Source organism: Cervus canadensis, chromosome 27 (genome assembly GCF_019320065.1).
Source record: "Cervus canadensis isolate Bull #8, Minnesota chromosome 27, ASM1932006v1, whole genome shotgun sequence".
Taxonomy (NCBI): domain Eukaryota; kingdom Metazoa; phylum Chordata; class Mammalia; order Artiodactyla; family Cervidae; genus Cervus; species Cervus canadensis.
Genome location: NC_057412.1, coordinates 18,638,905 through 18,665,829, shown reverse-complemented (window position 1 = coordinate 18,665,829; position 26,925 = coordinate 18,638,905). Strand labels below are relative to the sequence as shown.

At 38.4% G+C, this 26,925-nt stretch overlaps 1 protein-coding gene across 2 annotated transcripts in view; it reads left to right on the top strand.

Moving 5' to 3' along the window:
• LOC122428683 overlaps window positions 1-26,925 on the top strand; it is a 673,994-nt gene that overhangs the window by 419,744 nt on the left and 227,325 nt on the right. For both annotated transcript variants that reach the window (XR_006265788.1, XM_043448697.1), the window contains exon 6: window positions 4,564-4,641. Coding sequence is in view for 1 of the 2 variants with exons in the window: in XM_043448697.1 (XP_043304632.1) it covers window positions 4,564-4,599 (36 nt within the window). In the remaining variant the exon portion in view is untranslated. The remainder of the gene's footprint in view (window positions 1-4,563; window positions 4,642-26,925) is intronic.

The following is a 26,925-nucleotide window of genomic DNA, read 5'->3' as shown; positions in this document are numbered from 1 at the left end:
TTCAAGCTGAATTTCTACCAAAAATGTAGAGAAGAGCTTAACAACCTATCTTACTCAAACTCTTCCAGAAAATTGCAGATGAAGGTAAGCTTCCAAACTCATTCTATGAGGCCACCATCACCCTAATTCCAAAACCAGACAAAGATGCCACAAAAAAGGAAAACTACAGGCCAATATCACTGATGAACATAGATGCAAAAATCCTTAACAAAATTCTAGCAAACAGAATCCAACAACATTAAAAAAATCATACATCGTGACCAAGTGGGCTTTATCCCAGGAATGCAAGGATTCTTTAATATCCGCAAATCTCCCTCTTTTTAAATGCCGTATTTCTTATTTAGAATTTTCAAGTTTCCGACAACTCCAGTAGCAAAGAAATCTGATTCACCTTCCTTAATCCAAAGTTTACCAAATTTATTTGCTGAGAGAATGCTTTTTCATATCAGACCAATTAACATTTTCTGGGACTAGTGTCTCACAGAACAAATGCTACTAAAATACCCGGGCATTTTAGTTGCTGCTGGAATGAAATCCATATCTGATTAACAAAGAGGTTTTCAGTTTTGTAAAACTCAGCGACCAGCTTGGTACTGGCCCAGCAACCTGTTGGACACTCTGAATTATTGATCTTTTAGAGGTCAGCAGTGATTAGTAAGTGACTACTCAGGTGGCGCTAGTGGTAAGGAAACCACCTGCTGATGCAGGGGACTAAGAGATACGGGTTTGATCCCTGGGTCCAGAAGATGCACTGGAGAAGGGAATGGCAACCCACTCCAGTACTCTTGCCTGGAGAATCCCATGGACAGAGTATTCTGGCGGGCTATGGTCCATAGCATCACAAAGAGTCAGCCATGACTGAAGTGACTTAGCAGACTTTGAGAACAGACTCAATATATTTAAAAATCCAACATCTTTGGAATTTGACAGTACCACTTTGGAGTGGGCAACTAAAATGCATATTTCATATTTTGGAGTCTATGAAAATACACTGAATTTAGGGACAGAAATGTACTGAGCAGTGCTTAATGGAACTGTCCTTCAATGTGAGAGGGATTCATACTTACTTGCAGAACATAATTTTCTGGGAGCTCCGAGGCTCTTTAAGCCCAAACTTACTTGTTCACATTCTGTCACCCAGTGAAATTCCAACTGTGGCGCTCTCTGACCTCTCACTTGAATTAGAGAATCAAAGCAATCAGGGCATTTTCTACCCCGTGACTTTGCTTCAGCTTTTTCTCTTCCCCCAAATGCCTTTGTCCTTTATGCCTCAGCCTCCACCCATCAGAATTCTCTGCTGTCCTCAAACTTCCTGACCTCTCTATTACCTTTCCCCATTTTCTTCTTGATGGAAAACTATTTGTCCAAGCCTCTATGAGGTCATCCCAATGATTCCCTTCTTTTTACGTCCCAAGGATTTTGCTTGCCTCTTTGTTATAACACATTCTATGAAATACTGTTACTGAGAAATGTGTAATAGTCAACCAACATTGATAAGGCACTTTTAGTAATCAGAGACCATGTTTTACTTTTGAAAAACAGTGTCTTGCACAGAGTAATTACTCAAAATTTGGTGGCATGACAACCTCAAAATTGGCCTTGATCATCTTTTTTGCATTAGGAAAGTCACATGAAAACTCAGATTGAAAATCACACTCTGAGTTTCTGTTTATTAGTCTTTTACTGAAATACATAGGTCACTTCACATGTGAACAGGTATTTCTTTCTTAAGGACCCAAGCATTTTTGGTATATTTTCTTAATTCACTTAATTGGTCACTTAATTCTGGACACTGTACAGCTGGTTGAAATTTTTTAATAAAATGAAAAGGCAATATGATACATACGACTCTGTAGTCAAATTTTGGTTTTTTATTCCCTCCAGATGTTGTTCTTCACTCATTTCTTTTAGTGGTTAGAAATTGTTCTTTTCTTAAGGAATTCCCTGGTAGTCCAGTGGTTAGAACTGTATATTTTCATTGCCGAGGGCCTGGGTTCAATCCCTGGTTGGGGAATAAGATATCATAGGCCTTGTGGTGCAGCCAAAACAAATATTCTTTTTTTTTTTTTTTTTGACTTTTTACTTTTAAATAATTTCAGATTTACAAAACTGTTTGAAAAATATTGCAGAATTTCCTTATAATTTCCAACCAGTTTCCCCAAATGTTAACATCTTACATAATCAGGATACAATTCGTAATACCAGAAAATTAGCACTGAAGCAATTCTATTACATGCTCCATAAGCCTAGTCATGTTTCTTTAGCTGTTTCACTCAGGTCTTTTTTCGTGGTTCAGGATCTGATCTTTAAATCACCTTGCTCTCCTCCAATCTGACATATCCTCAGTCTTTCTTTTCCCATTAACATCATGATCTTAAAACATTCAGAGAGCATATGCATCAGTGATTTTTCAGAATATGAATCTCAGGTTGTCTGATATGTAAACAGTGACTATATCCTTTGAGAAATATATTCATAGTCTTTTGTGAGGATTATTTGAGTGGAAAACATTTGTTTCTCCAAATGTTTTACTGAATCATAGACTTAGTTTCCATGGTATAAGAATGAATATTTTAGAGATTTTTTTAAAAAGCAGAAAAGTCTTATTTTTCTTCTTTGCAGGTGATTTTTCCTGTATAATTCCTTTGAAACACTTATATGTTTGTTCAATACAAAAGTTTTTTTAAAGTCATACACATTATGCATTTTCTTTCTTAGTAATCAACAGGTAGATAGTATCAGATAAGTCAAGATGTTGAAATGTAATTGTTTGAAGTGATCCATTCATTGCCCTGGTTGGAAAATCTTGGGCTTGATTGGTATACCTCTTCAATGAATACCAAAGTCACACCTAAAATGTACTGTTTTAAACTGATATGGCTAAATATTTTTGTAATGCATGTCCCTCCTTCTTTCTAATGTTCCCTACACTCTGGAAAACTTTTCCACCCTGATTTTTGATAACTTCTCCACTCATTTTGACCAATTCCTGCATTGACCAATTTACTCTAGCCTGGTTTCCCTCCATACCACTTCACTGAAACTGCTCCTTTAAATAGGAAAGATGACTTTCTAAAGCTAAAGTCTGCTAAAGCAGACTTTCTAAAAGCTAAGTCTGCTACTCATGTGCATCCTTTAACAATGTTGGCTACTCTCTTCTTTCATGAAATGTTTACCTTCTCATACTATCTGAGATACATTCTTTCTTGGCTCTCCTGCTACTTCCCAGAATGATTATTATTCTCTTCCTCTTACTTGCATTTACATAGAGGTATTCCATAGGTTTATTCTTTAACCATACCGTGCACATTCTCTGGACTGTCTCAAAGGCTCCCAGAGCTTTAGTTATTCCCTTTGGGCAGATGACACAATCTTTAATTTGGATATCCATCCTGATCATAATTTCCCATAGATACATCCAACTCAATTAGCTCTCAAACAAAATCACTGATTTCCCCTTTAACGTGAACTTCTTACGTCTCCTAACCTCCTACTAAACTTAGGTTGAGATTAAATCTACTCATTAAGTTCTCCCAACACATGTTGTCCACTGCCTCCTAATCTATACTATTCTCTTTATCTAGATGGTTGTTCTTCTCTCTTTTCATGTTTGCACAGATGTTTTTTAGGTGCGCTTTAAACTTTACATCAGTGCTGCCTGCTTTATAAACTCAACAATAATTTAAGATTCTTGTGTTTATAATTAGCTTTATTGTTTTATGTTTTATCGTTAATTGTAGACATGTCAGTATTTCTTCACTGGAGTATAAATCCTTCAAGTGACATTTGTGGTCCTCATAAGGTAGCCCAGTGCCTTACTTACATAGAGATTTGTTGAAGTGACTTGAAATGAATCACTCCTGGCTTCTTGTTGTAGTTTTGGTTATTTGTTTTGTTTAATTTTCTTTAGCCAGCCATGCAAACAGCATGCTCCTCTCAGGTATGATAATGTCACACTGTAACATGGAGGCATTAGTATTTCTTTTTTATTCATTCATTCATCCATAATAGGGACATAGAAAATTAGAGTGGAAGCAGCTAGAATTGCCTAGAAAACATCTCAATTACTCAGAGCAATATCTTGGGCAGTTACTAAATTAACATTCTTTATATCAAACACAGTGTACTGAGGTGGGAAACACAATCACATACTTGCAATTTACTCTTATTCCCATAATGATCTGCAGATCAAAAAGGTATGTGTTCTGACATTTCATTTTGGAAACTCGATGCTATGGTTGTTTAATTTATCTAATTAGGACCTCTTAGCACCTCAAATAGGTACCTTATAAAATAACACCACCACCACCCAGCTGTTAGCCTAGGAACAAAAGAATAAATCCAAATTTAACACTTCTCAAAGGTGAATCTGTAACGTTTTGATGTCTTGAGAGCATTTGATAACAATTTAGTGTTCTTAGAAACAGTATACTAATTTGTTTATTGTTTCCAGACCTCTTAATAAATTTTGAAAATAGTTCTTAAAAACTGAACATTGTTTGGGTAAATATTTGTATGAATATGCTTAAGTATAATCTTTTATAACATAAAGCTACTTTTCAGGCGTTCGTGGCTGCTTTTGAGAAAGAAAACTATTGATGTCAGGATCTGAAAAGTGAAGAGAATGAAACACAGAATATGGTAAGTGACTTGCAGATGAACTATTTCAGCCTCATCTAATCTAATGCTCCATTGTATAGTTATCATCTGTAAGTTGTATACATATAAATGCATCCTTGTGGTGGTCACTGTTGGAACCAGTTGTGAGATATGACCACAGTGGAATCAAACTCCGTCTTCTCATTTACATTTATTTCGATAAACTTGTAACAGACACGTGGCTATCAAACACAACAGGAGATTTTTATTCTGATTTTTAATTGGGGAGAATTTGAGATGGCTTGTAAGATTGGGGCACTCATATTTGTGCTTTGGTAACTGTGGAGTTATAGAAGATAGCGTTTAGGGTCAAGATCTTGCTTTATACAAGAGCAAAGGCTTTCCAGTTTCTTAAAATTTGGCTATACTTGTTATTCAAACTATTCAACATTGACATGCAGCAGTTAAATAAATCTATCTTGATGCTTAAAAGGCTTTTTAAAAAGTAGTTTACAAAAAGCAAGTTGGTTTTCCTGAGTTTATAGAATCTCTAGTGTTTGGGGTTATTCCCTTTTCTTGTTGTGTTTTCTATAATGGTTAAAGGTCCTTTGCTCATTCTATTCAGAAGACACTCTGTAGGGCTTCTTAGGGGACGTGTTATAGGGGGCTGAAAAAACAAAGGAAAGACAGAGGAAGAGTGTTCTGGAGCCACTTCTGGAGCATGAAGACACGCTGCTGCTCTGTACTCTTGGCAGTCCTCACCCTCCCACCCCACCCAATGCCCAATGAATTCGTTCATGTTCATGGTGGCAGTGGCAGGAACCAGATTTTTCCTCAGCTGGTTTCCTAGGAACTGTCGGCTGATCTCATTTTATTTAGTTAGGATCATTCTTTTAGACTAGGATTTCTTAAATTGGGATCAAAGAGTAAGCTTTATATAAGATTATTTGCAATCCCTCTGAAATAATATGTAGTATCCTGTGTGTATATTCTTTTATCCTGTGGAGATGATCAATAGGTTTTTATCAATTTTTAAAGAATCTTGATGACACAAAAAGTTTTTATCTAGCGTGGTTCTATTAATTTAGAGCAGATGTGATTAAAGAATTTGAAGGAAGTATAGAGATTTTATATCCACATTTTTATTAGTATTCCAGGTGGTGTTGGCTGTAAGTTTGCACCTTCATGACTCCTTTTTAATTATAAATGTTTTTAGAGAAATAAAAACTATTCAAAAGAGTTTTGTTGGTGCTTTCCCTTTCGTCATTCTCTAAGTCCTGAACCAAATTTAAATAGTTTTTCTTAAAAATTAAAAAAAACATAAAACTCCACTGAAGTTTGCTTTATAGCACTTTACAAACCTTCACATAGACTTTTTTTAAATTTTTTTTACATAGATTTTTAGTTATTATATGACTAAATGTGTATATTTTAAAAGACATCTATTATTTTTTTGCATTTTCTTCCAGTATTGAACCCTGTTATATGAATATTGATCCCTGTTGCCTCCAGAGTTCTATTCTGTTTGTTTTGTTGTTTTTGCTCACAGTTGTAAGTAGGAAAAGCAGTTCTGATTGGGTCATAATTTTTCTTCATTTTTCTGGAAACTATGAAAAATATTTGCTCTGCTTCCTGCACAGAATATCTACCCCTGGTAGTATGGACACTGTGTCACACTTCCATTTACATTCCTAAAGTTATTTATTCCTTGGTATTCCAGCAGCCAATTTTATTTTCACTCAACTCTGTTTGTTAGGAGATTCTCAGTTAGCCTGTATATATACCAAATGATAACTGATTTTATCTTTTTCACTAAATATGCAAGTTATAAAGGAATAGTACAGATATTTTGAATTTTTTTTTTTTTTTGAAGAAAGGGAGGACAGAGGTTATCCTGTTTTTTGATGAGCCCAAGAAGGCCTCCCATGCCAGCCCACATCTCCATTTGATGGTGAATGTGTTTCCCACCTCGATGACATCTGAAGCCTTTTAGCTTTAGTCATTGCACCACAATTATTTTTTCTTCTCTTCGTGAATCAATTTTCCAGAAGAAAAAGTTGAAATTTGATAAGATCAATGTAGAAAGCCAAAAGTTGCTCTGAGTTACAGTGTTATTTCTCAGCCAGATACTTGTCTCTTCTGCCCAGCTGGAAAATTTCTCTGTGAGCAGGGATCTCCTTAGTTCCAAGAGGGATAAGCAAAATGGGATGAAAATATATCTGCTGTTACATGGATGACCCCACTCACACTGACTTTGTCAGTGAGTTTTCCTTAGAGTCCTTGGAGGAATGCTTTGCCTAACCACCTAGCCCAACATTTAGGATTTACTTTTAAGATGGTCAGTTAATATTTCTTAGACATAAACTTTTGGCCAGAGTAACTGGAAACTTGAGTTTATTAAACTTTTACATACTTAACTATAGTCTTCAGGGTATTTTAAACTCAGCCATTTGACTTCAGACCTACTTTTTTACCCCCCAAAATATACAGCGTGAAATGTTTGAGAAGTAATAGGATATAGCATCTTTTTCAAGTCCTTCATATCTTATTTCATCCAGATAATAAAGAAAAATATGCAGCATTCCAGTGATTAAATATAATAGACATTGCTCGAAGCTTGAATTTCTAGGAAAATTAAAAAGAAGTGGTAATGACATGGAATTTAGACACCTAAATACCTAAGCTAATAATATGTATATAAATGTGTGAAAACCTAGTTTGAAAAACAAAAAAATATAGATATGTAAATGACTTGTGAGAACTTATGGATCAGTAGGAAACTTTTTAAAAAATGATAGCACTATGCATGTTCTGACTAGAGATTTTCCATAATGTATTTTGGGGGAAAAGAGAAATCAATCAAGTTTAGCATAAATATTTATGATAAAATCTCTCTTCTCACAGAAAAACAAACATCTATATCAGTCATACTTTAGCATATATACATGTATACAAAATATAATTTTAGTCCATTTGGTTTACAAAAACAAAAGAAGTCAGCATACATTTGTTCATGCAGTGAAAATGTCTTCAAAACACACATAGATTAGTAGTTATATTAGGGGAACAGAATGATTAGTTCAGTTCAGTTCAGTCACTCAGTCGTGTCTGTCTCTTTCCGACCCCATGGACTGAGGAATGCCAGGCTTCCCTGTCCATCACCAACTCCCAGAGCGTCTCAAACTCACGTCCATCGAGTTGGTGACACCATCAAACCATCTCGAGCTCTGTCGTCCCCTTCTCCTGCCTTCAATCTTCTCCAGCATTATGGTCTTTTTTAATTAGTCAGTGCTTTGCATCAGGTGACCAAAATATTGGAGCTTCAGCTTCAGCATCTGTCCTTCCAATGAATATTCAAGACTGATTTCCTTTTGGATGGACTGGCTTGATCTCCTTGCAGTCCAAAGGACTCTCAAGAGTCTTCTTCAACACCACAGTTCAAAAGCATCAATTCTTTGGTGCTCAGCTTTCTTTATAGGCCAACTCTCACATCATATATAACTACTGAAAAAAACTATAGCTTTGACTAGATGGATATTTGTCAGCAAAGTAATGTCTCTGTGTTTCAATATGCTGTCTTGGTTGGTCATAACTTTTCTTCCAAGGAGCAAGTGTCTTTTAATTTCATGGCTGCAGTCACCATCTGCAGTGATTTTGGAGCCAAAATAAAAAGCCTCTCACTGTTTCCATTGTTTCCCCATCTAACTGCCATGAAGTGATGGGACCAGATGCCATGATCTTAGTTTTCTGAATGTTGAGTTTTAGGTTAACTTTTTCACTCTCCTCTTTCACTTTCATCAAGAGGCTCTTTAGTTTTTCTTGACTTTCTGCCATAAGGGTGGTATCATCTGCATATCTGAGGTTATTGATATTTCTCCTGGCAATCTTGATTCCAGCTTGTGCTTCATCCAGCCCAGTATTTCACATGATGCACTCTGCATATAAGTTAAACAAGCAGGGTGACAATATACAGCCTTGGAGAAAGGAAAGAAAGCCATCTTATTTTATGCTTTACACACTTCTATTTTACTAGATATTTTAACCTCAAGAAAGTATTACTTTTATATCTTAAAAGACTCATTCATGATATTTATTAAGCAATTTTTCAGATGTTTGTTTGTGTTGCCTATTATTTGGTGGCCTTCTGTTTAGCAATATTTATTTTTTCAACAGAAATGAATGAAATAACATTGCATTTGTGCTATATTCTTAGATTATATAAAGTTTTATTCTGGTAAGAATCTATGTTATATTTTTGCCTTCTTATCTCACAGCAATTAGGATGACTCATTTTCTTTTTCTCCTTCTGGTTAGGATTCTTGAGACATTACTTTCCAGTGTCTCATTCATCAGTTTTCTTTTAGGTTCAGCTAAATTATTATCAGAGATTATTTGTTTCCCATGCAAGGCAAGTTTTCAACATGGTCTCAATTTTACTTATTGTTCCTATACCTTCCACAGATGCTGAGCTTGAACTAGTATCAATATTCATACATAATTTTGTGTGTGTGTAAGGAACATGAATATATATGTGTAATTATAGATTTTTAAAAATTGATTTATATATATATTTTTAAAAGTCATAAACAGAAGGTTTTACTTTGACCACCTAATGTGAAGGCTGACTCATTGGAAAAGACCCTGATGTTGGGAAAGATTGAAGGCAAGAGAAGGGGACGACAGAGGATGAGATGGTTGGATGGCATCATCGACTGGATGGACGTGAGTTTGAGCAAGCTCCGGGAGTTGGAGATGGACAGGGAGGCCTGGCGTGCTGCAGTCCATGGGGTCACAAACAGTTGGACACAACTGAGCGACTGAATTGAACTAAAACAGAAGGGAATACTAAGAGTACAGACATTGCCAACGTTAATGGATGGGAAAGTTGCATTTGCTTTGGGAAAGACAGTGATTGCCTGAGTTTTAGCTCCCATGTGAAAATGTTATTGAGTCAGTCATATCCGACTCTTTTTGACCCCATGAATTGTATCCTGCCAGGCTCCTCTGTTCATGGAATTCTCCAGGCATGCGCTGGATATGGTGTACTGGAGTGGGTAGCCATTCCCATCTCCAGGTGATCTTCCTGACCCAGGGATCTAATCCAGATCTTCTGCATTGCATGCAGATTCTTTAGCCAGATTCTGAGCCACCAGGGAATCCCTAACTGCTATTTGGATGTCAGTTAATAGGAAAGTTACCATACAAAAAGGGAGCCACATTACTGAGCCAGTAATGAGAAAGGGAGAAAGAGAGGGAGAGGAAGGGAGGAAAGAGAAAGAAAGAATGAAAGGAGGGAAAATCAGGAAAAAGGGAGAGAGAAAGGGAAGGAAGGAAGGGTGGAAGTCAGGCAAGCAATGGAAGAAATTTGTGTATAAACAAAGGGCACTCAGAAGGTTTCCGGTCCAATGTGTTTCCTTTGCTTATTCCACAGATTAGATTGTCAAAACTCAGCGTCTCTCAGAAATCGAGGCTATTAGCCATTCGCAATTTACTTTGAATTAATTTAATCAGATTAGGATTTTGCTTAGATCCTGCCAAAATCAGCCAGCATGAGGAAAATGGAGTTTCGAATGAAAAGTGGAACTGACAAGAGAGTTTGATTTTGAAGCATGGAGCTGCTGTTCCAGGAGGGATGGATGTGGGGATTTAGTGGGTGAGGAGAGCCTGGGGCAGCCAGAGGGCAGCAGGAGGGCCCTGGATGCCCACGGGCTGATTAGAAGAGTTTACCAAGAGGTGAGAAGTTTCCCAAGACAAACAGCATGCTTTGTGCTCTGGCGAAGGTCCCTGGTGGCAGCGCACATTCTTGATATCTGCTCTAGTTACATTTAATCACAGTGATATTATTTGTGAGCTTTAGAGGTACCGCGCTCTCTGAGAGGACAGCTGAAGGTTATGGGTTTATACCTAGGTGTCTGTTGAGTTTTATGTCCCACTGGTTTTGCTTGTAGCCTAAAATGTATTACAGTTTAAACCTTTGCTCATTGGGCTAATGTAACATTAATCATGTTTTTAGCAGACTTGAGATTTTCAACCCCGAAATTTTGTCAGCATTCCATATGTCATGTTTCACATGGGCCTTGTGAAGTGTAGACTAGATGTATCAGAACTGAAACAGGCTTTTCATTCCCACTGTTGAGCCTTTCAGACTTCTCAGAAGGTTATAAATTTGAAATGTAATCTGCATCATGGTGTGGGAAACACTGTGGTGAGAGATCTGGCCAGATGAAAGTGCAAGTCTGTTTGCCATCAATGCCTTTTTCCTGAGAGATCCACATTCCATTTCAATATATTTTATCTCTCCCAGTTCTCATGAAAAAGTTACTACTAGAATACATATATATGCTATCTAATATGAATGTATGTATGTGATATATATATATACATGTATATATATAATGTGTTAGGATATCAAATTCAACTTCTATTACCATGACTACTTTGTTTTAGATGCCAAAAAAAGTTGTACTAACAGTAAACATTTAAGAAGTTATAGTTCCATGAGCCCAAAGCAGGTGCTTTAGAAAGTGAGGAAGATTATATTTAAGAAAAAGAGCTAAGATGGCAGAGGAATAGGATGGGGAGACCACTTTCTCCCCCACAAATTCATCGAAAAAACATTTGAATGCTGAGTAAATTCCACAAAACAACTTCTGAATGCTGGCAGTCAGGCACCCAGAAAGGCAGCCCATTGTCTTCGAAAGGAGGTAGGAAAAAATATCAAAGATAAAAAAGAGAGACAAAAGAGGTAGGGACAGAGATGCAGCTGGGGAAGGGAGTCTTTAAAAAGAGAAGTTTCCAAACACCAGGAAACACTCTTACTGGGAATCTGTGGCGAGCCTTGGAACCTCAGAGGGCAACATAACCGGGAAGAAAAATAAATAAAAAATTAAAACCCACAGATTATGTGCCTAACGGCAACTCCCAGCAGAGAAGCAGCGCAGACACTTGCATCCACCACCAGCAAGCAGGGGCTGGACAGGGAGGTCTGGGCTGCATTGCTTAGGGTAAGGACCGGGCCTGAATGCCCTGAGGGCAGTCTGAGGGAACTAGCCTGAGATAGCAACCCAGATTGTGGGATAGCTAACCCACAAAAAGCCCTAACCTAAGACACTGCCAGGCCCGCTCACAGCACAAAGGACTGAGCAGAGCTGGCTGGCTGCAGACAGGACCATCCCCCGCTGAGACAGGCAGGGGAGGGCAGCCAGAGCTGGCAGGGGGCAATCGCGGCCCCAGAGAGGCATTCGATACCCAACTGTAAGCAGACTTCTCTGCTAACCAAGACTGCTTCTAATTCTGGACGGTTAACATCCGCTGGGAGGGTCGCAGCCAGAGATCAGCTCCGCAGAGGAGACACACGGAACACCTGAGAAGGCGCACCCATTGTACACCCAGAAAACCCAGCGGCTGGGACGGGGGAGGCAGTAAGCCGCAGCCCCAACTGGGGGCGACCGCGCCCGCCAAGCACCAGATCACCTGAGCTTGCTGGGACCTGGGCAGGGCACAAAACGCAGGCCCAACCAAGTCTGCGCCTTTGTGGAGTACCTGAGAACCTGAACCTGCACGGCTTAGACCTGGGAAGTGCACGCAACCCAGGGCCCGCCTCAGACAAGTTCTGGCAGAGCAACCTGGAGCCTGAGCAGTGTAGACGGGGAAAGCCCACACGCGTGAGCGGGGACAAACCCAGTGTGGCCGAGGCACTGCGAGCGCTCCCCACAGACACCAGTGATGTTTGTCCACAGTGCCCCTCCCTCCCCACAGCACGACTGAACAGTGAGCCTAAATAAGTGACCACCATCGCCCCCTTGTGTCAGGGTGGAAATTAGACACTGAAGAGACCAGCAAACAGAAGAAGCTAAAATAAACAGAGGGAAGTGCCAGGTGCAATAGATTAAAACCCTGCAGTTAGCACCGACTACATAGGAAGAGGCCTATAGATCTTGAGAAGTTTAAGCTGGATCAAGGAACTATCTGAAAATGAACTGACCCAACACTGTCCACACAACACCAGAGAAAGTCCTAGATATATATTTTTACTATTATCATTTTTTAAATTTTTAAAAATTTTTGTCATTTTAAAGTTCTCTATTACTCCTTTAATTTTTCATTTCTATAACCTACTATTACTTTGCAAAAAAAAGGACCTTATTTTTAAATTAAACTTCATGTATATATATTTTATAATTTTTGTGACTTTGTTTTTTTCTTTAATATTGTGTTTTTGAGAATCTAACCTCTATTCTAGATTTTTAATCTTTGCTTTTTGGTATATGTTATCAATTTTGTACCTTTAAGAACCTAATCTTCAGTACCCATTTTTACTTGGAAGCGAGATTACTGGCCCGATTGCTCTCTCCCCCTTTTGATTCTCCTTTTTCTCCACCAGGTCACCTCTATCTCCTCCCCGCCCCCCTTCTCTTCTCTACCCAACTCTGTGAATCTCTTTGTGTGTTCCGGGCTGTGGAGAACACTTAGGGAACTGATTACTGGCTGGATCTGTCTCTCTTCTTTTGGTTCCCCCTTTTATCCTCCTGGCCACCTCTGTCTCCTTCCTCCCTCTTCTCTTCTCTGTGTAACCCCGTGAACATTTCTGAGGGAACCAGACTGTGGAGAGCACATAGGGAAGTGATTACTGGCTAGCTTACTCTCATGCCTTTTGATTCCCCCTCTTCTCCTCCTGATCACCTCTATCTCCCTCCTCCCTCTTCTCTTCTCCATGTAACTCTCTGTGCCTCTCTGGGTGTCCCTCACTTTTCATCATTAACCTAGATGTTTTACCATCAGTGCTCTGTAGATGGAGAAATCTTGAGGCTTCTGTAAGAATAAGACTGAAAACCAGAGGCAGGAGGCTTAAGTCCAAATCCTGAAATCACCAGAGAACTCCTGACTCCAGGGAACATTAATCGATAGATGCTCATCAAATGCCTCCATACCTGCACTGAAACCAAGCACCAGCCAAGGGCCAACAAGTTCCAGAGCAAGACATACCACACAAATTCTCCAGCAACACAGGAACATAGCCCTGAGCTTCAATACACAGGCTGCCCAAAGTGACACCAAACCCACTGACATCTCAAAACTCATTACTGGACACTTCATAGCACTCCAGAGAGAAGAAATCCAACTCCACCCACCAGAACACCGACACAAGCTTCCCTAACCAGGAAACCTTGACAAGCCACCGTCCAACCCCACCCACAGTGAGGAACCTCCACAATAAAGAGGAGCCACAAACTGCCAGAATAAGGAGAGACCACCCCAAACACAGCAATATAAACAAGATGAAAAGGCAGAGAAATACCCAGCAGGTAAAGGAACATGATAAAAGCCCACCAAACCAAACAAAAGAGGAAGAGATAGGGAATCTACCTGATAAAGAATTCTGAATAATGATAGTGAAAATGATCCAAAATCTTGAAAACAAAATGGAGTTACAGTTAAATAGCCTGAAGACAAGGATGGAGAAGATGCAAGAAAGGTTTAACAAGGACCTAGAAGAAATAAAAAAGAATCAATATACAATGAATGATGCAATAAATTAGATCAAAAACACTCTAGAGGGATCCAACAGTAGAATAATGGGGCAGAAGACAGGATAAGTGAGGTAGAATATAGAATGGTAGAAGTAAATGAAAGAGAGGAAAAAAGAAAAAAAGAATTAAAAGAAATGAGGAAAACCTCAGAGACCTCTGGTACAATGTTAAACAGCCCAACATTCGAATCATAGGAGTCCCAGAAGACAAAAGGAAAGATCATGAGAAAATACTCGAGGAGCTAATAGTTGAAAACTTCCCTAAATTGGGGAGGGAAATAATCACCCAAGTCCAAGAAACCCAGAGTCCCAAATAGGATAAACCCAAGGCGAAACATCCCAAGCCACATATTAATCAAATTAATAAAGATCAAACACAAAGAACAAATATTAAAAGCAGCAAGGGAAAAGCAACAAATAACACACAAGGGGATTCCCATAAGGATAACAGCTGATCTTTCAATAGAAACTCTTCAGGCCAGAAGGGAATGGCAGGACATACTTAAAGTGATGAAAGAAAATAAGCTACAGCCCAGATTACTGTACCCAGAAAGGATCTCATTCAAATATGAAGGAGAACTCAAAAGCTTTACAGACAAGCAAAGACTGAGAGAATTCAGCACCACCAAACCAGCTCTCCAACAAATGCTAAAGGATCTTCTCTAGACAGGAAACACAGAAAGGGTGTATAAACATGAACCCAAAACAATAAAGTAAATGGCAATGGGATCATACTTATCAATAATTACCTTAAATGTAAATGGGATGAATGCCTCAACCAAAAGACAAGACTGGCTGAATAGATTAAAAAACAAGACCCCTGTATATATTATCTACAAGAGACCTACCTCAAAACAAGGGACACATACAGACTGAAAGTGAAGGGCTGGAAAAAGATCCAAAAGAAAGCAGGAGTAGCAATACTCATTTCAGACAAAATAGACTTTAAAACAAAGGCTGTGAAAAGAGACAAAGAAAGACACTACATAATGATCAAAGGATCAATCCAAGAAGAAGTAATAACAGTTATAAATATATATGCACCCAACATAGGAGCACTGCAATATGTAAGACAAATGCTAACAAGTATGAAAGGGAAATTTAACAATAACACAATAATAGTGGGAGACTTTAATCCCCCCCCCCACACCTTTGGATAGATCAACTAAACAGAAAATTAGCAAGGAAACACAAATTTTAAATGATAATATAGACCAGTTAGACCTAATTGATATGTATAGGACATTTCATCCCAAAACAATGAATTTCACCTTTTTCTCAAGTGCACACAGAACCTTGTCCAGGATAGATCACATCCTGGGCCATAAATCTAGCCTTGGCAAATTCAAAAAAATTGAAATCATTCCAAGCATCTTTTCTGAGCACAATGCAGTAAGATTAGATGTCAATTACAGGAGAAAAATTATTAAAAATTCCAACATATGGAGGCTGAACAACACGCTGCTGAATTACCAACAAATCACAGAAGAAATAAGAAATGAAATCAAGATACACATAGAAATGAATGAAAATGAAAACACAACAACCCAAAACCTATGGGACACTGTAAAAGCAGTGCTAAGGGGAAGGTTCATAGCAATACAGGCTTAAATCAAGAAATGAGAAAAAAGTCAAATAAATAACCTAACTCTACCCTAAAACAACTAGAAAAGGAAGAAATTAAGAACCCCGGGGTTAGTAGAAGGAAAGAAATCTTAAAAATTAGGGCAGAAATAAATGCAAAAGAAACTAAAGAGACCATAGCAAAAATCAACAAAGCCAAAAGCTGGTTCTTTGAGAAGATAAAATTGACAAACCATAAACCAGACTCATCAAGAAACAAAGGGAGAAAAATCAAATTAACAAAATTAGAAATGAAAATGGAGAGATCACAACAGACAACACAGAAATACAAAGGATCATAAGAGACTGCTACCAGCAACTATATGCCAATAAAATGGACAACTTGGAAGAAATGGACAAATTCTTAGAAAAGTACAACTTTCCAAAAGTGAACCAGGAAGAAATAGAAAATCTTAACAGATCCATCATAAGCATGGAAATTGAAACTGTAGTCAGAAATCTTATAGCAAACAAAAGCCCAGGACCAGACAGCTTCACAGCTGAATTCTACCAAAAATTTAGAGAAGAGCTAACACCTATCCTACTCAAACTCTTCCAGAAAATTGCAGAGGAAGATAAACTTCCAAACTCATTCTATGAGGCCACCATCACCCTAATACCAAAACCTGAAAAAGATGCCACAAAAAAAAGAAAACTACAGGCCAATATCACTGATGAACATAGATGCAAAATTCCTTAACAAAATTCTAGCAAACAGAATCCAACAACATATTTAAAAGATCATACATCATGACCAAGTGGGCTTTATCCCAGGGATGCAAGGATTCTTCAATATCTGCAATTCAGTCAATGTAATACAGCACATTAACAAATTGAAAAATAAAAGCCATATGATTATCTCAATAGATGCAGAGAAAGCTTTTGACAAAATTCAACATCCATTTATGACTTAAAAAAAAAAAAAACCCTCTAGAAAGCAGGCATAGAAAGAGCATACCTCAACATAATAAAAGCCATATATGACAAACCCACAGCAAGCATCACCCTCAATGGTGAAAAATTGAAAGCATTTCCCCTAAAGTCAGGAACAAGACAAAGGTGCCCACTCTCACCACCACTATTCAACATAGTTTTGGAAGTTTTGGCCACAGCAATCAGAGCAGAAAAAGAAATAAAAGGAATCCAGATTAGAAAAGAAGAAGTAAAACTCTCACTGTTTGCAGATGACATGATCCTCTACATAGAAAACCCTAAAGACTCCACCAGAAAAATACTAGAGCTAATCAATGAATATAGTAAATTTGCAGGATATAAAATCAACACACAGAAATTCCTTGCACTCCTATACACTAACAATGAGAAAATAGAAAGAGAAATTAAGGAAACAATTCCATTCACCATTGCAATGAAAAGAATAAAATACTTACGAATATATCTACCTAAAGAAACAAAAGGCCTATATATAGAAAACTATAAAACACTGGTGAAAGAAATCAAAGAGGACACAAATGGATGGAGAAATATACTGTGTTCATGGATTGAAAGAGTCAATATAGTGAAAATGAGTTTACTACCCAAAGCAATCTGTAGATTCAATGCAATCCCTATCAAGCTACCAATGGTATTCTTCACAGAACTAGAACAAATAATTTCACAATTTGTATGGAAATACAAAAAACCTCGAATAGCCAAAGCAATCTTGAGAAAGAAGAATGGAACTGGAGGAATCAACCTGCCTGACTTCAGGCTCTACTACAAAGCTGCAATCATCAAGACAGTATGGTACTCGCACAAAGACAGAAATATAGATCAAAGAAACAAAATAGAAAGCCCAGAGATAAATCCATGCACCTATGGACACCTTATCTTTGACAAAGGAGGCAAAAATATGCAATGGAGAAAAAGCAATCTCTTTAACAAGTGATGCTGGGAAAACTGGTCAACCACTTGTAAAAAAAAATGAAACTAAAACACTTTCTAACACCATACACAAAAATAAATTCAAAATGGACTAAAGATCTAAACGTAAGACCAAAAACTGTAAAACTCCTAGAGGAAAACATAGGCAAAACACTCTCTGACATAAATCACAGCAGGATCCTCCATGGCCCACTTCCCAGAATATTGGAAATAAAAGCAAAAATAAACAAATGGGACCTAATTAAAATTAAAAGTTTCTGCACAACAAAGGAAACTATAAGCAAGGTGAAAAAATAGCCTTCAGAATGGGAGAAAATAATAGCAAACAAAGCAACTGACAAAGAATTAATCTAAAAAATATACAAGCAACTCCTGCAGCTCAATTCCAGAAAAATAAATGGCGCAATCAAAAAAAATGGGCCAAAGAACTAAACAGACATTTCTCCAAAGAAGACATACAGATAGCTAACAAACACATGAAAAGATGCTCCACATCACTCATTATCAGAGAAATGCAAATCAAAACCACAATGCGGTACCATTTCATGCCAGTCAGAATGGCTGCTATCCAAAAGTCTACAAGCAATAAATGCTGGAGAGGGTGTGGAGAAAAGGGAACCCTCTTACACTGTTGGTGGGAATGCAAACTAGTACAGCCACTATGGAGAACAGTGTGGAGGTTCCTTAAAAAAAACAACTGGAAATAGAACTGCCATATGACCCAGCAATCCCACTCCTGGGCATACACATTGAGGAAACCAGATCTGAAAGAGACACGTGCACCCCAATGTTCATCGCAGCACTGTTTATAATAGCCAGGACATGGAAGCAACTTAGATGTCCGTCAGCAGATGAATGGATAAGAAAGCTGTGGTACATACACACAATGGAATGTTACTCAGCCATTAAAAAGAATACATTTGAATCAGTTCTAATGAAGTGGGAGAAACTGGAGCCTATTATACAGAATGAAGTAAGCCAGAAAGAAAAGCACCAATACAGTATGCTAATGCATATATATGGAATTTAGAAAGATGGTAACAATAGCCCTGTATGTGAGACAGCAAAAGAGAAACAGATGCATAGAGCAGTCTTCTGGACTCTGTGGGAGAGGGCGAGGGTGGGATGATTTGGGAGAATGGCATTGAAACATGTATATTATCATATGTGAAATGAATTGCCAGTCCAGATCTGATGCATGATACAGGGTGCTTGGGGCTGGTGCACTGGGATGACCCAGAGGAATGGGATGGAGATAGAGGTGGGAGGGGGGTTCAGGATGGGGGACACATGTACACCCGTGGTGTATTTATGTCAATGTATGGCAAAACCAATACAATATTGTAAAGTAATTAGCCTCCAATTAAAATAAATACATATAAAATAAAAAGAAATTTATATTAACCTTCTAGGGCTGTCCAAACAAAATACTACAATCAGGGTGGCTTTAAACAAGTGAAATTTATTTTTTTTTAATTTATTTATTTTTAATTGGAGGATAACTGCTTTACAGTATTGCATTGGTCTCCACCATACATCAACATGAATCAACCACAGATAGTGCCCGCCTGCTCCTTCTTAAGCCTCCCTCCCACCACCTCCCTCCCCCTTATAGTTCTGAAGGCTGGAAGTTTGAAATCAAAGTGTCAGCAGGCCATTTCTCTCTGAATCCTCTGTCGCAGGCTTTGGTATTTGCTTCTGGTAGTTGCCAGAGATCCTTGATGGTCCTTAGTTTGTAGAGGCAACACTCCAGGCTCTACCAGCACCATACAGTGATGTTGTCCTTGTGAGTCTAGTCTTCTTGTGGCTGTCTTCCCTCTGTGTCTGGTGCCAAGTTTCTTCTCCTCTCCTTTGAAGGTCACTAGTCACACCAGATTGAGGACCTGCCCTACTGCAGGGTGAACTGATCTTAACTAATTACTTCTGTAATGACTCTGTTTCCAAACTAGTTCACATTCAGAGGTACCTGGGGTTATGACCTGAACATGGCTTTGTGGGGGGCACAATTCAACCCACAAACAGGAGTAAACTAGATGACAAATATATACTTAAACCATGATAAAAGAACAGATGTTCAAAATAAGAAAAATGAAGTGTTAAATTATTCATTTATCATATTATTCTCATCTCTTAATGAGAGTATGACATGACTCAAAAATGCTACTTTCCAAAATCTGGTTTATTCCTGTATGTGAATTTGTATTTATTCCATAGGCTTAAATTGTCTACTTTAAATTAACCTTAAACATTTATATTTTCCAAGATTTGGAAATTCAAGATTTGATTTCTGCTTCATTCAGCATTAAATATTTCAGTTAATGCAGCTGCCTATGTGACTCAGTGGTAAAGAATCCACCTGCCAATTCAGGAGACACTGGAGATGCGTGTTTGATCCCTGGGTTCAATCCCTGGGTTGGGAATATTCCCTGGAGGAGGAAATGGCAACCCATTCTTGCCTGGAAAACCCCATGGACAGAGGAGTCTGGCGAGCTACAATCCATGGAGTCACAAAGAGTTTGGCATAACCGAGTGACTGAGCATGCACACCCACTGATTCCACTTAATGGTTTTCACATCAAGTAATTCATAACATTTTGGAGTGTTTATTCAGTGCCAAGCACTGTATGGGTTACTGAGAATGAAAAGGGAGAAGCTAGTCTCCTGATCTGAAAATATTGGGAAGTGGATGAAAGGAAATTTTAGTAGATTTAGAAGTATGTTTGTACTATGGCAATGCATTAACAGAATGCTGAACTAGACTTTGGTTAGAAAATATTTCACAAAGCCTTCCTGATACAATGCAACCCATGCTGTCTCCAAATAGAAGACAGGCAAGCAAAGTGTGAGAAGGAAGCGCATGACCACAAAGGCCCAGATAAAGAAGAGAAAACATAACAGTGAACCTAGTTTCATGCATGAATGGTGTAATGTGGATAATTTATAAGGGATGTTATTAGAGTGATAAACAATAACTAAATCACAAAAAAGAGTCAGTACACATTGTATAATAAGCACTCAATAAATGTTTCCTTAGAGACAGTATAGACAGTCCCTGGCATCAGATTGTTTGGGTTTAATCTTACTTTTCCACTTATTTGAACCTAATTTAGTAGGATTAACACTCAGTGCATTTTGTTATTAACTGTTGCACTTTATTTAAGATCATTCTCTATTGATTAACTTTGAAGTGCATAAAAGATACATTCATGGGAACTTGATGTTAAATGATAAATTTGGGGTTTTCTCATAAATATCTGTGTCTACAAAGTTTTCATTAAATCTTCTTACTGATCATCATGGTGCTCTACATATATTTTTTTCCTGGGAAAAGGAAAAAAAAAAGTGAAATAATTTTTTTGTAATTCTGACACAGTATCAGTTCAGTTCAGTTCAGTCACTCAGTCAAGTTCAACTGTTTACAACCCCACACACTGCAGCATGTCAGACCTCCATGTCCATCACCAACTGCCGGAGCTTACTCAAGCTCATGTCCATTGAGTTGGTGATGCCATCCAACAATTTCATCCTCTGTTGTCCCCTTCTCCTCCTGCCTTCAATCTTTCCCAGCAACAGGGTCTTTTCCAATGAGTCATTTCTTCGCACCAGGTGACCGAAGTATTGGAGTTTCAGCTTCAGCATCAGTCCTTCCAATGAATATTTAGGACTGATTTCCTTTAGAATGGACTAGTTGGATTTCCTTGCTGTCCAAAGGACTCTCAAGAGTCTTCTCCAACATCACAGCTCAAAAGCATCAATTCTTCGGCACTCAGCTTTCTTTATAGGCCAACTCTCACATCCATACACGACAACTGGAAAAACAATAGCTTTGACTAGATGGACATTTGCTGGCAAAGTGATGTCTCTGCTTTTTAATATTCTGTCTATGTTGGTCATAATTTTTCTTCCAAGGAACAAGCATCTTTTAATTGCACAGCTACAGTCACTATCTGCAGTGATTTGGAGCCCAAAGAATAAAGTCTGTCACTGTTTCCATTGTTTACCCATCTATTTGCCATGAAGTGATGGGATAAGATACCATGATCTTAGTTTTCTGAATGTTGAGTTTTAAATCAACTTTTTTCACACTCCTCTTTCATGTTCATAAAGAGGCTCTTTAGTTCTTTGCTTTCTGCCATAAATGTGGTGTCATCTGCATATCTGAGGTCGTTGATATTTCTCCTGGCAATCTTGATTCTGGCTTGCACTTCATCCAGTCCAGCATTTCTCATGATGTCCTCTGCATGTAAGTTAAAAGTAAGCAGGGTGAAAATATACAGGCTTGACATACTCCTTTCCATATTTGAAACCAGTCTGTTGTTCCATGTCCAGTTCAAACTGTTGCTTCTTGACCTGCATACAGATTTCTCAGGAAGAAGGTCAGGTGGTCTGGTATTCCCATCTCTTGAAGAATTTTCCACAGTTTGTTGTGATCCACACAGTAAAAGACTTTGGCATAGTCAATAAAGCCAAAGTGGATATTTTTCTGGAACTCTGTTGCTTTTTTGATGATCCAGTGGATGTTGGCAATTTGATCTCTGATTCCTCTGCCTTTTCTAAATCCAGCTTGAACATCTGGAAGTTCTCAGTTTACATATTGTTGAAGCCTGGCTTGGAGAATTTTGAGTATTACTTTGCTAGTGTGTAAGAGGAGTGCAATTGTGCAGTAGTTTGAGAATTCTTTGGCATTGCCTTTCTTTGTGATTGGAAATGAAGACTCACCTTTTCCAGTCCTGTTGCTATTGCTGAGTTTTCCAAATTTGCTGGCATATTGAGTGCAGCACTTTCACAGCATCATCTTTTAGGATTTGAAATAGCTCAACTGGAATTCCATCACCTCCACTAGCTTTGTCTGTAGTGATGCTTCCTAAGGCCCACTTGACTTCACATTCTAGGATGTTTGGCTCTAGGTGAGTGATCACACCATCGTGGTTATCTGGGCCATGAAGATCTTTGTTTCATAGTTCTTCTGTGTATTCTTGCCACCTCTTCTTAATATCTTCTGCTTCTGTTAGATCCATTCCATTTCTGTCCTTTATTGTGCCTATCTTTGCATGAAATGTTCCCTTGGTATCGCCATTTTTCTTAAAGAGATCTGTAATCTTTCCCATTCTATTGCTTTCCTCTATTTCTTTGCACTGATCCCTGAGGAAGGCTTTCTTATCTCTCCTTGCTATACTTTGGAACTCTGCATTCAAATGGGTATATCTTTCTTTTTCTCCTTTGCCTTTAGCTTCTCTTCTATTCACAGCTATTTGTAAGGCCTCCTCCGACAACCATTTTGGCTTTTTGCATTTCTTTTTCTTGGGGATGGTCATGATTACTGCCTCCTGTAAATGTCATGAACTTCTGTTCATAGTTATTCAGGTGCTCTGTCTATCAGATCTAATCCCTTGAATCTATTTGTCACTTCCACTGTTTAATCATAGGGGATTTGATTTAGTCATACCTGAATGATCTACTGGTTTTCCCTACTTTCTTCAATTTAAGTCTGAATTTGACAATAAGGAGTTCATGATCTGAGCCACAGTCAGCTCCCGGTCTTGGTTTTGCTGACTGTATAGAGCTTCTCCATCTTTGGCTGCAAAGAATATAATCAATCTGATTTCGGTGTTGACCATCTGGTGATGTCCATGTGTAGAGTCTTCTCTTGCGTTGTTGGAAGAGGGTGTTTGCCTTTACCAGTGTGTTCTCTTGGCAAAACTGTATTAGCCGTTGTCCTGCTTCATTCTGTACTCCAAGGTGAAATTTGCCTGTTTCTCCAGGTGTTTCTTGACTTCCTACTTTTGCACTCCAGTCCCCTGTAATGGAAAGGACATCTTTGAATGGTGACCTCCTCAAAAGTTCCCATGCAGGCTTCTGCTGCACTCAGTGCTGCCAACCCTGCAGCAGGCCACCACTGACTCACATCTCCTCCAGCGTCTCCTGGACACTCACGGGCAAGTCTGGGTTTGTCTTTCGTGGGGTCAGTGTTCCTTTCTCCTGGGTTCAGGTGCACACAAGGTTTTGTTTGTGCCCTGCAAGAGTCTGTTTCCCCAATCCTGTGTAAGTTTTGGTGTCTCTATGGTGGCTTAATGGTGACCTCCTCCAAGAGGGCTTATGCCAACCCAGGTCTACTGCACTCAGAGCCCCTGCCCCTGCAGCAGTCCACTGCTGACCCATACCCCGCAGGATACACTCAAGCACAGTTCTGTCTCAGTCTCTGTGGCATCTCTGGGTCCTTTTGCGCCCAAGGTTTGTTTGAGCCCTCTGAGCTTCTCTGGTGGGTATGGGGTTTGATTCTAAACGTGATTTTGCCCCTCCTACTGTCTTTCTGTGTTTCTCCTTTGCTCTTGGACATGGTGTATCTCCTCAGTCACTCCAGTGCCATGCAGCCGGACACAGTATCACAAATTTGTAAATGATTGTCATTAGCAAGTATTGGAGTAGAACATATTACTATTGCTTTAAGTCCTCATCAAACATTGTGTTATGAAGAATGCAGCATGACAAACCTATTTTTTAGTATAGGGAAAGGAGAAGAAAATGGAGTATAAAAACTTAAGGAAGATTTCTGAGTCAAGATGCAGAGTTTGAGTCCACCATGAGTAAGAAAGTCCTCTATACTAAATTCTTTTTTAAACTTATTTTTGTTTTTTCAGCTTTATTGAGGTATGATTAACAAATTAAAAACTATACGTATTTAGGTATAAAACATGGTGTTTTGATGTAAGCATACCCTATGTAGTGTTTATCACACTCAGTCAAGCTAGTTATCATATCCATTGCTTTGCATAGTTTTTTTTATTTTTATTTTTTTGTGTGTGTCTATGGGGTGGGGGGGTGAGAACACTTAAGATTTATTCCACTAGAAAATTTCGGATATGTAATACAGTAATACTAAGAATAGTTACCATGTTGTACATTAGACATCTAGAGTTTATTCATGTTACAGCTCAAAGTTTGTACTCTTTGATCAGCATCTCCCATTTCTCCCACTTCCTCTGTCCCTGCAAACCACTATTCTACTCTCTGTTTTTCTAAGTTGGGCTTTTTTTTAGATTCCACATATAAGTGAGATCACACAATATTTGTCTTTCTGTTTCTGGTTTATATCACTTGGAATAATGTCCTCCAAATTCATATACATTTTCACAAATGGCAAGATTTCCTTTTTTAAAGGCTGATTAATATTACATTATGTATTGTGTGTCTGTTTCTTTATCCACTCCTCCATTGGTGGACACTTAATTTTGATCCAACAGTTAGTCAGCCAGCATATCTTATGCAGTTTTCTTAAGAATAATAAAATCTCTTAATTTTTGATCATTTAAGATGTTTTTCTGTTGCCTTTACACATGAGATGAAATTTGGCTAGGCTATAATACTTTCCATGTTATATTAAAGAAAAATAAACTATACATGACTTAAACAATAAGGAATGTTACTGGCTTATATAACTGAAAACAGTCAAATGTTGAGTAAGATGAAATTTGCATTTTAATAATATCATCAAGATGCAAGTTTTTATCTCACTCCTCTCTGTCTTCTGTGATGTCACTTTCATCCCAACCTTGGTCCTGTCATAGTTGTAAAAATGTACTCTCAGATACATATACCTCAAGAGACTAGATTAACTATGATCATGTGATCCAGACCACTCTGAACCAGTATCTGGGGTTGGAGGAATGCAGTACATTGACTTGCTTATGTCTGGTTTTCGCCTAGTTCTATTAGATTAAGACAATCATTGCTCAACTTTGATCTCTGTAGTTGGACCTAAATCCATTCATTCAAAAACTATTATACTCTAATATTGAGTGAGTGAGTGAAAGTCTCTCAGTTGTGTCTGACTCTTAGCAACCCCATGGACTGCCAGTCTCTTCTGTCCATGGAATTCTCCAGGCAAAGAGTATTAGAGTGGAGTGTCATTCCCTTCTTCAGGGGACATTCTGAACCAGGATTCTAACCCAGGTCTTTTGCATTGGCAGGCAGCTTCTTTACTGTCTGAACCACCAGGGATACATAGATATTATTAATTTTTCATTTTTTAAGGAAATAATGTGGACAGGCCATTTTTAGTCCTATGTGGATAAATACACACACTTTTTAAAAAAAAATTTTGATAGTGGTAAGACTTTTCCTTTTCTAAATCCAGTTTGTACATCTGAAAGTTTTTGGTAGACATACTGCTGAAGCCTAGACTGAAGGATTCTGAGCATTACCTTGCTAGCATGTGAAATGAGTGCAATTGTACAGTAATCTGAACATTCTTTACATTACCTGGATTTTAAAAAGGCAGAGGAACTAGAGATCAAATTTCCAACATCCACTGGACCATAGGAAAAGCAAGAGAATTCCAGAAAAAAAACAAAAACAAAAACAAAACGCCTGCTTCATTGACTCCACTAAAACCTTTGACTTTCTGGATGAAAACAGTGGAAAAATTCTTAAAGAGATAGGAGTACCAAAGCACCTCAGTTGTTTCCTGAGAAACCTGTATGCACATCAAGAAGCAACAATTAGAACCAGACATGAAACAATGGACTGGTTCCAGACTGGGAAAGGAATACATCAAAGCTGTATATTGCTGTATATTGTCACTCTGCTTATTTAACTTATATGCGGAGTACATCATGTGAAATACTGAGGCTGGATGACTCACAAGCTGGAATCAAGATTGTGGGGAGGAATATCGGCAACCTCAGATACACAGATGATACCACCCTAATGGCATAAAGTGAAGAGGTACGAAAGAGCCTCTTGGTGAGGGTGAAAGAGGAGGTGAAAAAACTGGCTTAAAACTCAACATTCAGAAAACAAAAGTCATGGCATCAGGCCCTATCACTTCGTGGCAAATATAGTGAAAACAGTGATATATTTTTATCTTTTTGGTCTCCAGAATCACTGAGGATGGTGATTTCAGCCACAAGGTTAAAAGATACTCGCTCCTCTAAAGAAAAGCTATGACAAACCTAGGCAGCATACTAAAAAGCAGAGACATCACTTTGCTGACAAAAGGTCCATATAGTCAAAGCTGTGGTTTTTCCAATAGTCATGTATGGATAAGAAAGCTGGACCATAAAGAAGGCTGAGCATGGAAGAACTGATGTTTTTAAACTGTGGTACTGAATAATACTCTTGATGTCCATTGGACAGCAAAGAGATGAAACCAGTCAGTCCTAAAATAAATCAATCCTGATATTCATTGGAAGGATTGATGCTAAAGCTCTAATACTTTGGCCACCTGATATGAAGAACCCAAAAGACCTTTGGCTTCATTGGAAAAGACCCTAATGCTGGGAAAGATTGAGGGT